We start from the raw sequence: 17,347 nt of genomic DNA on the forward strand, positions 1-17,347 counted from the left end.
AAAATGTCTCTGGTATATGGTTGTTATTATTTTTGTTATTTTCTCGCCTGGTCCGTTATACTCCTGCTATGTATGTTCACTCTCTTTTTATCTTTTTATGTTTGGGAAATACACAGGTCAACAAATCCGGGTAGTGTTCTCACGGAGCAGAGAGATGGCTATTAGGATGTTGTTTCCACGGTAAACCGAGTGTGGCATGACTTCACCTAGTAAGATAGTAAAAGATGGGAAAGTAAAGATGGACCCATAGTCAGAGCGATTGTAACAATTTTTAAGAAAGAGTGAAGTTTTGAGGAAAGAAATGATTAAGAAAGAGAAGAGGGAGGTTCCTGAAGAAGAGAAGGAAATTTAGGGGTGAGCTCAGCTGGTGAAGCTATCCAAGTTAACATCACACTAAAGGAATTCTAGTGTCTTTAAGTCGGGATTTTCCCAGTCTTACTCTCTATTTCTGAAAGTAATACTTTTTTAAAAAATCATTTAAAAACAGGGATGATAATGTTTAAAAATATTAATCCAGAGATCTGATGCTATTTTCAGCTTCCAGAGCTAAACTCAGCATGATCAACACCATGTCCAAAATCCGCGGCCAGGAGAAAGGGCCTGGCTACCCTCAGGCAGAAGCGCTGCTTGCGGAGGCCATGCTCAAGTTTGGAAGAGAGCTTGGAGATGACTGCAACTTTGGTAATGACTGCTTGCTCATATTTTCACTCTTTCATTTGCCCATGGAGATTTTTAGTGTCAGGTAGAAGCTCTGTAGGAAATGACTCAAATCATTTCATGTTTTGGTTCTCAGATTCACTTCTTGTATACATAAGGCCAACATTTGCTTGTAGGGAATTTTATTATTTTGAGTGTGATTTACCCTTTGTTTTCTGACAAGATCCTAATCTTTATAAACTGACTGACATACCCACTTACTATGGAGTGTGTCTGGCTATAGCTGAGTCTTTGGCAAAGAAAATAGTCACAATCAGAGTGATTCAATAGCCTGATCCATGAATGTTCCCTAGATTTCTGCTCTCTGTGTATGGAAAACAATTCTACTGCCCCAGGTAAGACTTGGTGTATTCCTTCACTGTACTCTCTTCTCACACTCAGTTAGCATACTAAACACCTTCTGTTTTCATTCCCTGGTAAGGTATGAACTCAGCTAATAACCAACCTTCTGGGTTGAACCTGCCTCTCTGTTCCTGGTACTTGCTTCTGCTAAATATGTTGTCCTTAAATGAATCCTCTGTTCCAGCAACAATAGGCCAGGGAGGGCTTGGGAGCTTCCCAAATTGCTTTTTAATGAAAAAGCAAATTTTGTTGTTGTTGTTTTTTTATAAGAGATACCATCATCCCCCTGGGGGCAATGAACAATTTTAAGTGAAAACTATAATGTTTTCTGGAAAGCATATTACATCTTCTTTTGTCTCGGTTGTCTTCAAAATACAGGTAGTAAATCCAGGGTGTTGGTTTGTGATGATTTCATTCTTTATTTTCCCCTTCCAGGTCCAGCACTTGGTGATGTGGGAGAGGCCATGCGGGAACTCTCAGAGGTGAAAGACTCTTTGGACATGGAAGTAAAGCAAAACTTTATTGACCCCCTTCAGAATCTTCATGACAAAGATCTGAGGGAAATTCAGGTATCTACAACTAGTGTTTGGGAAGGAGGCAGTTTAACTCATGCAGAGACAAGTGTCCTTTCCAAATAAAATCATTTTGTTTGTTTATTTATTTATTTATTTATTTATTTATTTATTAAAGATTTATTTATTTGTACATATAGAACTGGGGTACAGGCCAGAGGCTGAGGGGTGGCGGGAGGCTTCACCAGAGACAGTGGGGAGCAGAACAGGCAGATCGACGAAGTACACTGCTGAAGGGAGCAGCGGGCGGGTCAGGAGAGGTCTGCCGCGCCATGTGGTCACCTATGGGGCAGGCGGGAATCAAACTCATGCCGAAGTGGCTTTATCTTCGCAGTGCTATGCTTTAACCCGCTGCGCCACCAGAGAGGGCCACCAAATAAAATAATTTTTAAGCTTTCTGTGTATGTTGTCACCACTAAGCATATGAATAGCAAAACATTCCAGCAAAATGAATTGCTGGAAACCAGAAATTCAATAATTTGTACTTCACTATTTTGATTGCATTGCATTTGTAATGAATATTACATTTCACTTCTTTACATTTGATTTTCACTTTAATTTTTTTTTCAAGTTCTCTCCATAAGAATAATATACTTCCCCTGGCAACGCATAATTTAATTAATTATTCTATGATTTTCTGGACTGATTTTACCCCCTAAGTTCTAATTGCAACAATTGTGAGCTTAAATACATAGTCTATCACTCTAGGAACATGTTTTCATATTGGTAGAATGAGAAAAAATACCCAATTTTTCTCTTTCCAAAAAGTATGCATAAATAAATCAATCTTTAAAAAATATGCAGAATAATTGAGCTATATCTCATAAAGTTCATCTGGTTTCACCTCTATATAGGCATGTAATGTTTGTTCATTCATTTTTCCAAATGTAGAAATACTTGATGAACCTGTCGGTAATTTAACTTTCTTGACTGTAAGTGGACTGCATAATTAAACTCTACTAGATCTCCTTAGTCTAACTTAAATCTTCCTCAGCCTTACCACTTACTCAAGATCCAACAGTTAGAAAGTAGCAGACTTACTCTGAATCTGAAGTGTGGCTCTGACTCTAGAACTGTACTCTGTCTCTAACTCTGAGTTCAGTGCTTTATTCCTTTGTAGGAATAAATGTTTAGTTTGGATAAAGTCATGAACTGGAGGCAGAACATGTACTTGGAAGGAAGGTCTTGGGTATTCTTCCATCTTTTCTTTATTCTTTGTTATTATTAATTAAATTTTAATTGAGGTAATATTAAGATGTTCCAATCAGGTATTGCCACCATAATGCATCCACCACTGAATCACCCATATTCCACCACCGTAGTCCACTGTACTTCCTTCCCTCTTTTTTTCATATCCTGCCCCACTCTCTTTCCCCTTTGGATACTTCAGTTCTATAGTCCATATAGTCAAGGGTTAGTTTCTAAGCCCATTTTTAATCTGACCCTTTGTTTGGTTCTCTATATTCCACAATTTAGTGACACCATCTGGTATTTATCTTTCTCTTTCTGACCTATTTCACTTACCGTTATCACTTCCATCTCCACCCAGGCCCAAATGGCATGAGTTTATCTTTTCTGATCACTGAGTGAGAGTCCACTGTGTATGTTACCACATCTTGACTTGTTCTTTTGCTGTTGGGCATTTAAGTTGTTTCCATAATTTGGCTGTAAAAGATAGCACTGCAGTAAACATGGGAGTACAAGTTTCCTTTCAAAATCATTTTTGAAATTCTCAGGTAAATACCTGGGAGTTGGGTTAATGGGTCATAAAGCAAATCCATTTATGGATTGCACTTTAATGTCTTTCTCATTTTTTCACATTCCAGCCCTGTTTTCATTTTTTTTTCCCTTTCATTTCTTACATACGGTATCAGAATCCAGGAAAATCCAGCATTTTCTCCAATCCACTTGTAATCGTAGTTTTGGAGAATTATTTTTCCCATTTGTCCCTAGAGGTGTTGGGTAGAGACTAGGCAGCCATGTACTAGGGGTCATGCAAGGTGGGATTAAAGCACGGTATAGGACATTAAATGCTTTCTAAGGACCTGCCACGCTGGGTTCTGGATTTAATTTCATTATCTGTCAAGTGAGAAAGTCAAGCTGATTGATAATTCCCAAAATCTGCATCAATCAGCTAGCTTAAGTGTTAAGGTATAGATTCCTAGGCTTCCACCCAAGGTATTCTTGTTCATATTTTCAATAAGCAACTTAGTTATTTCTAACAGCTTGGATTACTCCAAAGATAAGTTTTTTCCCCCAGCATTAGCATGTGTCAAGGATACCACTATTTCTCACTTAATTTCAAGGAGAGAATTTTTCCTGTACCTTCTAACAAGACTCCATTTCTCTGGAAATGGGGAGATGCTTGTGTTCTCCACACGTATAAGGCATGAGCACACGTCCAGCTTTTGGCATAGAAAGGAAAGGCGTATTCCAGCTTCACTTTGGCCTAGCAAGAGCAGAATAGAAAGGGCGCTGGTAGTGTGTACAATTTCCTCTGTGCTTTTAATTCTTTTAAAGATGATGCAGTCTTCTTTGTTTTTCTGGCAATGTGGTATTTTACAGTTTAGCCTGTCTTATTTTAGAAGCAAACAGGCATGATGAGCTATAAATAGGTTTATTTCATTAAGTCCTTTCAAAGCATATTCTCATGCTTCACTTCTTCAGCATCATCTAAAGAAGTTGGAGGGTCGACGCTTGGACTTTGATTATAAGAAGAAACGACAAGGAAAGATTCCAGATGAAGAACTTCGTCAAGCTCTGGAGAAATTTGATGAGTCTAAAGAAATTGCCGAATCAAGCATGTTCAATCTTTTGGAGATGGATGTGAGTAACTATCACAGGTTTAATTTAACTTTGCTATTAAATCACAAGATTACTGCTTTAAAGTGTTTCGTGATTAAAAACATTATAATATCTGACTACATATTATGTTGAGAACATCAGGAGGTTCTTTCTTTTAAAATATTTGAAATTATAAGGAACATAGCGATATGTTAATTTTTTTCTTTATTCCCATAGTTTGATAATTTTACTAGATTTTTGTTGGCTTATGACCTAAAGAGTCTAGAGTGCTTAGATTATTGCTTATTACCATTAGTAGAAAAATAAAGACTTTCTGGTGAGCCATGTATATAAATCCAGTAGCTTAAAAAATTACTCTGCTGACATACAGTGCAGATAAAGGACAAATTATGAAAGAACATCAATTATAATGCATACAGAATTGAGTGTCCAACATAGTTTAAGATAGTCTATATTTTGAGGCAACGTTGACATTTTCTTTCAGAAAGTAATTTCAATTGAGGTGAAAGATTGTGGCATAGATTCTATATTTGGAGTATAGGTAAGGTAGTTTAAAAGCTAATGTCACATTTCCAGAGTACTAAAGTATTATGGCTTTAGAGGTTCTGTTACCTTCAAAGCCATGAGGACTATCCATGCTCATCCTCATATCACCCTCATTAATTGTTTGCCAACTTTGCCAACATATTTGTGGAGCCTTGAAATACTATTACTTAACCACTGTGGCCTGACTGCTGGCAGGAAAGGGAGGCATGTTGAACATACTGGACTTTCCTGCTATCCAGATACCGTATAGGGTTGTGTTTATGTGAAATAATGTGTCTATCTATCTACTGAAGAGGAATATTGAAGCCATGAGGGGTAACTTAGATCACAAGGCTCCTTCCATCACCCAGAAGACCCCCCCGCTACCCACCCTACAACTTATGGGAACTATTGACTCTGTTGACATTAAGGCTTCTACTCAAATTGAAAAGTAACCAAAAATGCCTAAATCAGAGTTGGAGTGAAACCAAGATATCACTTGAGGTAATACCTTTATGTTACAGATGAGAATCAGATAGGCAAAAGATTTCCATAACACTCCACTGTTTTCCACAGTACCCATTTGAGGAACCAGTATTCACATTTTTGCTAACAGCACTAATATTGACTTAGCTTGAAAAGTATAGGGAGCAAAGTTGGAAGAGCACATCCTTTTCCTATAGGAAATCAATAAAATAAGCCTTCGACCTCCCTGGTGTGCAAGGGGTTAAGTCTCAGCGCGTTGAAGCTACCTGCAGTAACTGTAGCACCAAGTTTGATTCCCAGCCAGGGAGGTGACTCACATGGTGCAGCAGAACTTCTGTCTTGCTTGCTGCTCCCTCAGCAGAATAGGGGGAATGACTTCCCCTCAGTCTTTCCACCTGTTCTGCTCCCCACTCCGTCTCTGGCAAATCCTCTCACTGCCCCGCACCTCTGACCTACACCTGAGCTTTTGTACACATAAATAAATAAAAGTGACTCTTTAAAATAAAACCAAAACTATATAACATAATCCACATCCTACTATCAGAAGCTTGTAGCTAAGCATGAGACTGTTTAATGAGAGTCATGTGACCTTCACAGTATTTTGACTCATATTGCTTCTCCTCATGGTACTACTAGGGTTTCCAAAATGAAGGATGATTTCTTATTTGATTTGGAATCTTCAAAGCCATCTACTTGTCTTAGCTTGGCTCACCACACAGTCATGGACATCACCAAGCTGTGGGTGATGTCAGGGGCCACTCTGTCTTCTGTGCCAGGCAGAAGTAGCTGAATAAGACCAATAATAGGTACCTAAAGTGTGATTCCCTTTGATCTGCAGATTGAACAGGTGAGCCAGCTTTCTGCGCTTGTGCAGGCCCAGCTGGAGTACCACAAGCAGGCGGTCCAGATCCTGCAGCAAGTCACCGTCAGACTGGAAGAAAGGTATCTTCTGTTTCCTCCTCCTCCTTTTTTTTTTGCTATGATATGAAGTGTAAGGAAGTTGAAATAGTAGAAAGAATATATTTCTGCCTAAATTCCTGCATATCCTACAAAGGCACCGTGTGGGCCACTCATTTTTATTTTATTTTGTCCTGTGTTTTGTTTTTCTTTGTTCCATTGTTTCTAACCCTGTGTTTATGAGTGGTGATATTTGGATTATATCTTGACTGCCACACATGGAACACCAAGATGCTACCAACAAAGATGTGATTTGCTGAACATTTAATGTGTGTGGATGCTGAAAGTTACCATCTATATTATACCAGGAAAGCTGAATCTTATACCCTGTAAACTAAGTAATATCAAATTAAATGGCTAATAACAGATGAGGTGCTAAAGTTCAGAGGTTTGAAATAACTAACCCAGGGTCACACAGTAGTGCAGCTGAGTTCATGAGCAGATGTATCCAATTTGAAAGACTGTCTTTTTATATCTTGTGTTTGTCTCAGTAGCGATAAAAATCCTGCACCATAAGAGGAAGTTAGCTTTGTATGCTGTCGCATTTCCTCAGATGTGCCCCATTGCACTGTGGTAGTTTATTTGGAGACTGAATCTCCCTGGAGTTGGTACACAGTGTGCATGCTGTGTGCGGTGGCACTGCATTATGTTACTTGGATTAAACAGGATGGTTCTGTTTCATGCAAATCAAGGATTACCTCAGCAGCCTTTACTCTCAGCTCTTGACTAGACTGGATATCACAACTGATATGCAAACAAACCTCCGGACCTGTTTCCCCCCTCTCTAGACAATTCCTTTCCTCACTCTCTTCTTGAACTAGTTTTTGACTGCATCCTCCTTCAGTGAACCCTTGTGGGTATGTGTCTAACATTCTGAAGCCTCTAAAATATTTAAAACCAAACACTAGAACATACTAAATAAATATGTGATTTCATGACTTCTGAGCATGAAGGACCACTTTCCCTTTTTTTGCCCTTAGAAATATGTTCAAAACTATTGTTATTCTGCTAACAACTGTATTCTAAATTCTCCCCACTCTTTCATATCCATTGTCTGCCTTGCTGCGTGAATATCTGAAACTGGAAAATACTTTGGGTGTGCAGACTACATTTACTGACCCGGCCTTCTACATTCCTCCTGTCTTACTTCACTTTTTCCTTCCTCTATCTCACAGGGCTCAATGTTCTAAAAGTTTTTCCTCCTTTCCTCATACCAGTCCTCCTCAAGCTCTACATGGACAAGCTGTCTTCTGGAAACAACTACTGATCTATCTGGGAGTGACTCTTACTTATCTTTTGCCTCCTTCCTTTCCTTCTCCAAATTCCCCATGGACAGTGGATCTCCTTCCCACCCTTGCCCTGTGTGTTCCTGTAGTAATCTGCCCATGTCTCTATAACAGTATTTTTGACCCTTTTTATGTAGGTTCACTGTCCCCAACAGACAAAACTGTTCAAGGGCACAAATAGTATTATATTTATCTTTGTTTTCTTGGCCTCCAGCACAGTGTGTATTTGCAAAGTATGCACTGAAGAAATGAGGGGAGAAGTGAGGGATTGAGAAAAAGGATGAGAACAGTGAGGGTATGACCATAAAAGAACATCACTAAAAGCAGGGACTCCATCACTTGTATGGAGACTAAAGGTCCTTTTCAAGTTTCCTCTGTTCCACAGTGGTAGACTGGTGTGTGGCTCAAGCATTTCCTGGGCTTTTTGCTTGTCTAAATTGACAGCATGCTCTCCCTCTCCCCTTTTTCTTTCAATGCAGAATAAGACAAGCATCATCTCAACCTAGAAGGGAATATCAGCCTAAACCACGAATGAGCCTGGAGTTTCCAACTGGAGACAGTACTCAGCCCAATGGGGGCCTCTCTCACACAGGCACCCCCAAACCTGCAGGTAAGGAGCTGAGACCTGGAGAACCCAGTGCATGGAGCTTGGGCACATCTTGTTGACATTTCCAAAAATTTTAGAAACAATCCACTCTGGCTGCATAAGAAACACACATCTATAATATTTGTCTTATAAAACTCTTCTGCTAGGTAAAAATTCTGTTCAAGTAATCCTCCTTTTCTCACTGATTGTGTCTTTCCCCCTCCCCTATTTCTTCTCTACAAAACAATTTTGTATATCTGCTTTTCTCTTGCCTTCCATCGCCAGCACACACTAACCTCCTAACTAAACTTGATTTTGACTGTCACCTTAACAATATGCCAAGCATGCATGATAGTGAATGCCCCTGCTAGTAACACACATGTGCTCTCACATATAGCCCACAGGCAGCAGCTTCCAGAGTGTATTGGGTGGGTTTCCTGAGTTAAAGAGCCTATGAATAAATATATTTGCAGATAGATGTCTTTTGAATCTCAACATCTGCTAACTTGCCCTCCTGACCTCTTCCCCCACTCTAAATAGTTTATCTGTCCTGGTTGATACAATTAAAGCTAAAATTCATTTTGCATAAGGAATATTGATATATACCCAATAGTGTGTTCTTTCAGCTGGCATGTCACTCTCCTACCCCTACACAGGCAGATCAGATAAAACATGTACTTGAGACATTTCTACCTTGACACTTGCTCCATTGAAGAAGTGGAAACTATCTTATGCTGGGCGTGGATTTCAGACTAGCAGTTTTCTCCTATTTCTCCCGTGTACTTGGTGCTTATGCTCTATAGGAGCTTGTAAGAAAGAGAAGGGGGTTTTGTGATGAAAGCAGGGACCCTCTTCCCTCTGAGCTCACTGAGCTGCTCAGAGTCCCAGTGTGCCACATGAACAGCCCAACTCTTAGCAGTTATCTGGTTCTAAGGGCCATATAAGTTAAGTGTAACTTGCTTCTCCCTGCTGAGAAAACAAATCACATATTTCACTTTAGTAGACTTTGCTGCTTTACCTAAGAAAAAATAAATTACATAATATCCTCAAAACTATTTGGATGGCATGGAAGCTTTGTGCACTTGTCTGACTTTGTATGTCTATTTGTATGCATGCTCTATTGATATATTTGGTTATTTTAAGCCGATCCATTTTGAAGACATGATTCGGGTCTTCCTTATTTTACTCATAGTACATTATTTTCCATATGCCTTAGCTCTAATGCTCTCCTCATACTTACATATGCAGCATTAATGTTACAACATACATAACATTATGCATATTTCATATACAAAGTGAAATTTATTTATATAATCATATTTAATCACCAAAATAATACCGTTTAGTTCTATGACTAGTTCCAATTTTAGACAAAGAAACTGAGTGTGAAATGAACTGTGCAAGGTCACACAGATGAAGAACTTGTGCTCAGAGTTTTGTTTACACAAGATTATAACAGTTTTCTGGGTGCTAGAATCATTATTTTTGAAAAAAAAATAAGAATGGCATTATTACTTTAAGGTCACAAAGCAATATCCATGAAGTCTACTATTTCACATGTGAAGACCTTTCAAAGTGCTAACAAGGAGGGAGTTCTGTTAACTTAATTCTCATTATAGCTGAAAGCCTTAAGTCATTCAGTCTTCCATTCAGCACTGTCAGGAAGGCAAACTTTGATGAACTATGTTGTCCATATCACCAAAATAGATATGGTCATTTTTCATATTGGAAATGGAAATGGGAATCCAACAGCTTCCGGAAATCTGAGTAAGCTTCTGAAGACTGATAGAGGACAGTGATCCTGGCAACAGGTTGAGTAGAGGCAGGCACTGGGGAAAGAAGAGGAGTGAGGGAGGAACAAAGGGGACAGCTGGCCAGGCAGTGCTGCAGGCAGAAGATATATATATATATATATATGTTAAATTCCCCTGTCTCTCTGTGTTCTCTCCTGCTCTGACTCCCAGGTGCCCCAATGGATCAGCCCTGCTGCCGAGCTCTGTACGACTTTGAGCCTGAAAATGACGGGGAGTTGGGTTTTAAAGAGGGTGATATCATCACACTCACTAACCAAATTGATGAGAACTGGTACGAGGGGATGCTCCATGGCCAGTCAGGCTTCTTCCCCATCAATTATGTGGAAATTCTGGTTGCCCTACCCCATTAGGATGTTTTGCTGGCTGGCTCACCTCCTCTGACCCGGATAGTTAAGTTTAACCACTGCTTTGGTAATGCTGCTTACAACACATCCCAAGTGCAGGCCGCAGTGGTCCAAGTCATCAAGCCCCACCGAGTCTCTTTGGTTGACTTGTGTGATCCCACAGTCATGGTGATGGATGGTATCTTCTTAACCTGGTGGGCATGGCATGTGCTTTTTAAATACCATCTGAGACCAGCCAATAGTGCTGTTTACACAGTTCTCAGGAGACTGTGGGTTTTTAGAATATGACCATGAGCCACATCACAGAGAAAACATCCTACTGGAGATATTATCTATCACCCAGGGGCCATGTCAAGGTCTCAGGTTCTCCATTTAAATAGGAGAAAGTTCTTGCTTTCACACCATCCCCTCTCAAATGTGTGAGTCACAGAATTGTGAAGAAAGTCTCCCTCACCAGCAAATTGTCTTCTGGTCTTAATGAGTTAGTCCCTTGATGCTATCAGTAGAAAAGTGTTGAGTGTGGGTACAAAGCCTTCTCTGAAAACAGTCACTGTTGTTCCCCCAACTTATGCCTATTTCTGAGGCACAGTTTTTTTTCTTTTCTCCCTGCTATTAAAGCCACAGGGAGGACACTCATTTTGTTTCTCAATAAGAGAGTCAGCAATCAACATATTGTAGGAAGCATTAAAAAGAGGAGTTTCCATTATGAGGAATTCGAAGAAATCTGCTTTCCAAGCTTTCATTTCTTGTTGTACAGAAACATATATTTAGGCCGTTTCTGAAGGTTACAGGGAAGGGGGAACAGATATCTTCACTTCAGTTTTGCTTGTGAATTACATGTTTCATGAATCCATCTGCCATAAAGACACAGAAGAAAAACACTAGAAACCGTTTTCTCACTAGTTCATAGACCAAGCAACAGTAAATATCTTTCCTTTCTATGTTCACCTTGTGTTCTTTGAACATCATTTGTGCATATTCTGCCCTCAATGAGGACCAAATAAAGATGATTTTTTTGTGCTTAGCAGTTTAAGGTGTGTGGCTGCATATGCAAAACTCTTTCCCAATCCAGTCATTTAAAAAAAAAAAAAATCCATTCCTTCTATCTCATCTTCATTTTGTGTGTACAGTGCTGTGAGTAAGCTTCTGAGTATTTCTTTTCTTTGGTATCAGTCATTGAAGTCCTGTTAGGTATCCAGAGTTCTATTTATCTAGCTGTACAGATTCTTTAGAGGTTTAATGTGCTGCTTCGGATGTGCCACCTGCGATAGTGGATCCTGTGGAGTGAAAGGCAAATCTTACTGCTTTATGTATAAACAAACTCTTACACGGGAAGCATCGCTGTTTCCAATAAATATTGCTGAAGACAGAATTAAAGGCTCTGGTCCTTTTTTTGTGTCAGTTCTTTGCGTCTGACTGTGGATGAATTGGGGCTTCATTTAGTTTTCTTGTAATAGATCAAAACCAGATATGGTTCCAAGCTCAAAGCCACTCTGTAAAAATGAAATTTCCATTACCAAGAAACCACCTAGCCTCAACACTGGAAACTACTTGGTAACCACAGAAAAGACATTTAGGACAGTCCATCAGAAAGTGAAGAGAAAAGGTCCTCTAGATGTTAAGTGAAATCATCAATGCCAGTATCATTTGGAAGAATATAATGTTCAGAGTGGCAAATAAAATGCATCAATCCAACCAGTCTTCTGTTTTCATTAATACTTGTGGAAAAATATATAGACGTGGAAATAGAGATTTTCCAAAAGCCAACATTCTTTGCTCTTGATAAGTATGTGTGGGCTGGGGATGACAGAGTAGCAGTAGAGGCCGGGCACATGGAATATGTATTTTTCTGAACCTCTGAAAAAACATGTATGCTTTTTAAATACTTTATTCTCTTTTGATATATCCTTCCATTCTAAGGCCAATGATCTAGGTGTTCTCATCTAACGCATTACTTTCATTCTAATATACTAATTTCTGTAGTGAAACACTCTAACATGAAAATAATTTTGCTTGCAACATGAATTAGAATAGTATACATCAGTTCTTAAAATCAATTTTGAAAGGAATAATGACACTATGAATAGACAAAATCCAGAAAAATAACATATGAACTATTAGTCAATAAGTGAATTTAATAGAGTAATTGGACATAAAATCAATATCCAAAAATTATTTAATGTCTACTTATTAATAGCAATGTTACTTTAATTAGAAAATAATATAAAAGGATTCACAAAAGGATCAAAAATCAAACCCATTGATAAAAATGTACTAAGAATTATAAAAGATTTTTAATTAGAAAATTGTGACACATGATTGTGAAGAAATAAAGTCCTTAGTTAGAAAAAGAAAAAACTGGGCCCTCCCTGTTGGCCATGTGGGTTAAAGCACAGCACTAAAGAAGCAAAACCACTTCAGCATGAGTTCGATCCCCACCCAGGAGGTGACCCACATGGCACGGCAGACCTCTCCTGACCCGCCCACTGCTCCCCTCAACTGTATACTTTGTCAGCCTGTTCTGCTCTCCGCTCTGAATCTGGTGAATCCTCCCACTGCCCCTGCACCTCTGGCCTGTACCCCAGTTCTGTATCCATAAATAAATCTTAAAAAAAAAAAAGCTTTCTGGAAAGATGATTATTTTCCCTTAGCTTCTCTTTGATTAAGTAGGCAATAAGGATGACATAGGCTAGAATGGACATTTTCCTGCCTGTGTCTAATAAGCAACATATATCCTGGAACATGCCAAGACCTTTTCTGCAGAGGCTTAGTACTGACTTGGGAAATCAGGATTATCGTGAGGATTATCGTCTCTATTTTTAGACAGCCTGTATTCTGGATGCAACTGCGAGGGCACTTTTAAAGTTACATTTCTAAATCCTTCTATTAAGTACATTAAAAACTATGCAGACTGTCTTTCTTCCCCTGTGGATGATGCTGGTGACTTAATGCTAAAGGCAGAAGACTAAAGCCTCTATTTGGAACTCTGCCTGGAGTTTGGTGAAGACTTCCTGGGCTATAAGGAGGGGTAGACATACCAGCACTGATTGAGGATCTGTTATCAAACACATATTAAAAGAGCTATCGAGGGGGCCCTCCCTGGTGGCGCAGCGGGTTAAAGCACAGCACTAAGAAGCTAAAGCCACTTCCACAGAAGTTCGATCCCTGCCCCAGAGGTGATCCACATGGTTTGACAGACCTCTCCTGACCTGCCTGCTGCTCCCCTCAGCAGTGTACTTCGACGATCTGCCTGTTCTGCTCCCCAATATGTCTCTGGTGAATCCTCTCAACACCCCTGCACCTCCAGCCTGTATGCATAAATAAATCTTAAAAAAAAAAAAAAAAAAGGAAAAAAAAAAAACCACATTTGAAAGGGCCCATTGAAGACTAATCACTGAAAGGTCAGGCCACTGAATGCATTCAAACCTGCCTAGGCCATGGCAGGCTTCACTTGTGATAGGGAAAGCTAATTTGTAACAGTACTTTGTTTTGATTATGTATGAATGGAGAGCAGCAGCTCTGCCATTTTTCTCAAAGAGAAACCCTAGACACTCTTGTACCACCTTCTATGACTAGGTGCTACTAATCACCCTCAAATAGAAAGACTAAGATTTTGGGAAGTTCCTACAGGTGAGAAATAACAGAGGTCCGTGTACTAAGGTAAAAAAAATTATATCTGAGAATTTTGAAGCTATTTGGAGAGCTCTCTGTAATCTAGTTCTATTTTTTTTCCTTTCTGTGTCTCATTGAAAAAAATTGCAAGATTCACTTAGTTTTCATTTCTTTATATTCTAAAGATGCAAAAGATAGATTTTACCTGAAAGTCTATCTTGATTATAGGCTTTTTGTGGCCTTTAAGCAATAAAAATAGATGTTTACAGCTGTTTCAATTTCCTGTATCATTCTTTACACATCAGGGAATCAAGACACATTCAACAGTTTTATAAAATGATTCTTATAATTGAGCAAGGATAAAAACAGGAACCAAAATTATTTATTAGCCTGCATCAAGCACTTTTTGATTGAAGACTAGCATGTTAAACCTTCAACATTCAGCTCGTAGTGGTTGATATAATGGAAGAAAAAGAACTTTGTAAGTGGGATGATTGTCCAGTATAGTGCTATTTGGAGCTTAATAACAAAAAGGAGAGAATTTATCAACTTGAAATATCTTAAGACAAATTATGAGCCTATTAGATGCCAAAATAAAGGTATTAAGTAAGAGGTCTTATAAAAGACTCACTTCATAAAATTTCAAAAGGTGGCCCTCCCTGGTGGCACAGCTCTAAGAAGCTAAAGCTACTTCCACATGAGTTCGATACCGCCTACCCCAGAGGTGATCCACATGGAGCCACAGGCTTCTCCTGACCTACCCGCTGCTCCCCTCAGCAGTGTACTTCAACAATCTGCCTGTTCTGCTCCACATTCTGTCTCTGGTGAATCCTCTCACCACTCCTGCTCCTCTGGCCTGTAGCCCAGTTCTGTATGCACACATTGTAAATTTTTTTTTTTCAAAAGGCAAAAGTGAATTCATAAAAGCATTATTTTTCATACTTTTCCTCCTAGTATTTTGGTTTCCTTAAAGTCTTTCCATGTGTAAGAGAAACATCACATACTTTTATTATTTACAGCCAAATTCTGTATGGCTTCTGTCCTTTCCACATCTGAATTGGCAGGCATCATATTGATTTGTTGGTGGGGAAGGGTGTCTGGTTCTCTGCCCTGGTGGTGTTACCTCTACATATTTTCTTGCCTAAGAGTTTATAGTCCCCAAGGAAGTATAGCACCAGCCCTCTGTGTTTGAACTTAGTTGTAGGTCTTTTCTGAGGTTCCCAGCTATCCCAGCAGTATCCCTCAGCAGAGTCATCTCCACTGAAAAGATAACATTTCTTTTAAGTCACTGCAGGAAAACAAGATGAATTATTTATTACTCTACCAGCAATCCCAGATACAGTGATTGACTAGAGAATCTGTGTTTTTGAAAAGCTCCACCAGTGATTCTTACCAGAACTCCGGGAGGCCCATAGAATCTTCTAAACTACCAGCTGATCAGCATCACAGAGGTATTTATAAAAGTTGGACTTTTGGTTCTTGTTGTAGCTTTTCATATCCATTGTTCACAGAGGGGGCATAAGGATTTGCATTTCCCATCAAGAGGGTTTAGGAAGTAATCCACCAAACATTTAAGAACCTCAAAACTGTATCAGAATTATCTGGAACATTATGTATACATACATACACATATGTACATATATATTATGTGTAAAATATATATGTGTGTATATTTAAATATTTAAACACCATGAAATCCCCACCATCGATTCACCCATGTACAATCACCATAGTCCCTTGTGCTCTTCTCACACCCATTTTGATCCTACTCTCCTTCCCTGTAGAATGTATCTGTTTATAGTTGCTTGTTGATTTTGATATTTACTTTAATTATTCTTTTTTTTTCCCTAATCCCTTATTTGTATCCCCTACATTCTGCCAAAGAGAGTGAAACCATCCAGTTTTTCTTTTCCTTTCTGGCTTATCTCACTGAAACTTTTTACTTTTTATTTTTTATTAAAGAGATGTCTATAAGGTAAGGCCTGAAACCATAAAACCCTAGCAGAAGACAGACATTAAGCTCCTTGATATTGGTCTTAGCTTTTTTCCCTCTGATTCCAAACGGAAGCACAGCAAAAGTGGAACTATATCAAGCTAAAAGGTTTCTATGCAGTAAAGACCTCACCTGTCTCACCCGCTGTTCCCTTCTGCAGTGTACTTTATCTATCTGCCTATTCTGCTCCCCATTCTGTCTCTGGTGAATTCTCTCACAGCCCCTGCATCTCTGGCTTGTACCCCAGTCTGTATGCATAAATAAATAAAACTTAAAAAAATATAGTGGATCTCAATGGACTTACAGATGGTTGATAGAAATGTAAAAGATACTAATATCACTAATCAGAGAAATGCAAATGAAAATCACAATGAGCCCTCACCTCCCACCTGTCAGAAGACACCATCAAAAAGACAAGAAATATTGAGTGCTGGTGAGGGTGTGAATAAAAGGAACCCATATCCAGCTAGTGAGGATGTAGTGCAGCTCTATGGAAATTAAAATTAAATATAACTACCACTAATACAGCAGTTTCACTTTAGAGTATATGAAGAAAATGAAAAATTCAAAAATACCTATGCACCTGGACCTTTTTAAAACAGATGCCTGGGCCTCATGCCCATAGATTCTAATTGAGTAGGCCTGGAATGAAGCCTGAGAATTTGTATTTCTAGTAAGTTCAATAATACATTTCCCAGTGGACCACATTTGAAGTAGATAAACTCTTGAGGAAGAACTGCTTTCTGATATATAGTTCCTGCATTTGGTTTTGAAAACAATGACAAAACACAGATGCATTCATCAGTTATTATCTCCACGTAAATTGTAATTATTGCACACATGCCTAGTAGAACCATCTGTGGAGAATGATGGCTTGGGGAAATCCAGATGTACGTATTTTTTGCAGGCCTGAGAATACTTCAGTTCTGCCATGGTGGCTGCCCTGGAGAGCCTGGATCCATGTTTCTAGCCAACTACCAAGCAATTCTGAGATTCAGGCAAGTTTAGAAAGTACTTGTCCACATTATGATGTTTTAAGTAGTCAGATGTTTGCCTACATTTGTCGGAGACCAGCTCCAACTTTTGAAGTGTCTGGAGGCAACACAGGCAGGACCCTAAGATGGGAAGGCGTCAGCGTGTGGAGATTCCAAGAGGGGGAGAGGTGCGGGCTCGAGGAAGACGGGAGTCGGAGTTGGGTGCAAATCTTCCCGCTCTGCTTCAGCAGAGGTTTATTTTATACAATTCAAGTAGGCAGGGGATGGCATTAGCATACGAAAGGGGTTGAGATCACAATCACCTTTTTTCTAA

At 39.2% G+C, this 17,347-nt stretch overlaps 1 protein-coding gene across 1 annotated transcript in view; it reads left to right on the plus strand.

The window, feature by feature from the left end:
• SH3GL2 (SH3-domain GRB2-like 2) overlaps window positions 1–11,806 on the plus strand; it is a 176,267-nt gene extending 164,461 nt beyond the window's left edge. Inside the window, exons 4-9 of the mRNA XM_004677680.2 lie at window positions 538–681; window positions 1,495–1,628; window positions 4,299–4,457; window positions 6,286–6,389; window positions 8,170–8,300; window positions 10,241–11,806. Of these exons, the coding sequence (XP_004677737.1) occupies window positions 538–681; window positions 1,495–1,628; window positions 4,299–4,457; window positions 6,286–6,389; window positions 8,170–8,300; window positions 10,241–10,440 (872 nt within the window). The 3' untranslated portion in view covers window positions 10,441–11,806. The remainder of the gene's footprint in view (window positions 1–537; window positions 682–1,494; window positions 1,629–4,298; window positions 4,458–6,285; window positions 6,390–8,169; window positions 8,301–10,240) is intronic.
• Window positions 11,807–17,347: the final 5,541 nt, after the last annotated feature.

Source organism: Condylura cristata, unplaced genomic scaffold, assembly GCF_000260355.1.
Source record: "Condylura cristata isolate star-nosed mole 26May11 unplaced genomic scaffold, ConCri1.0 scaffold00006, whole genome shotgun sequence".
Taxonomy (NCBI): Eukaryota; Metazoa; Chordata; class Mammalia; order Eulipotyphla; family Talpidae; genus Condylura; species Condylura cristata.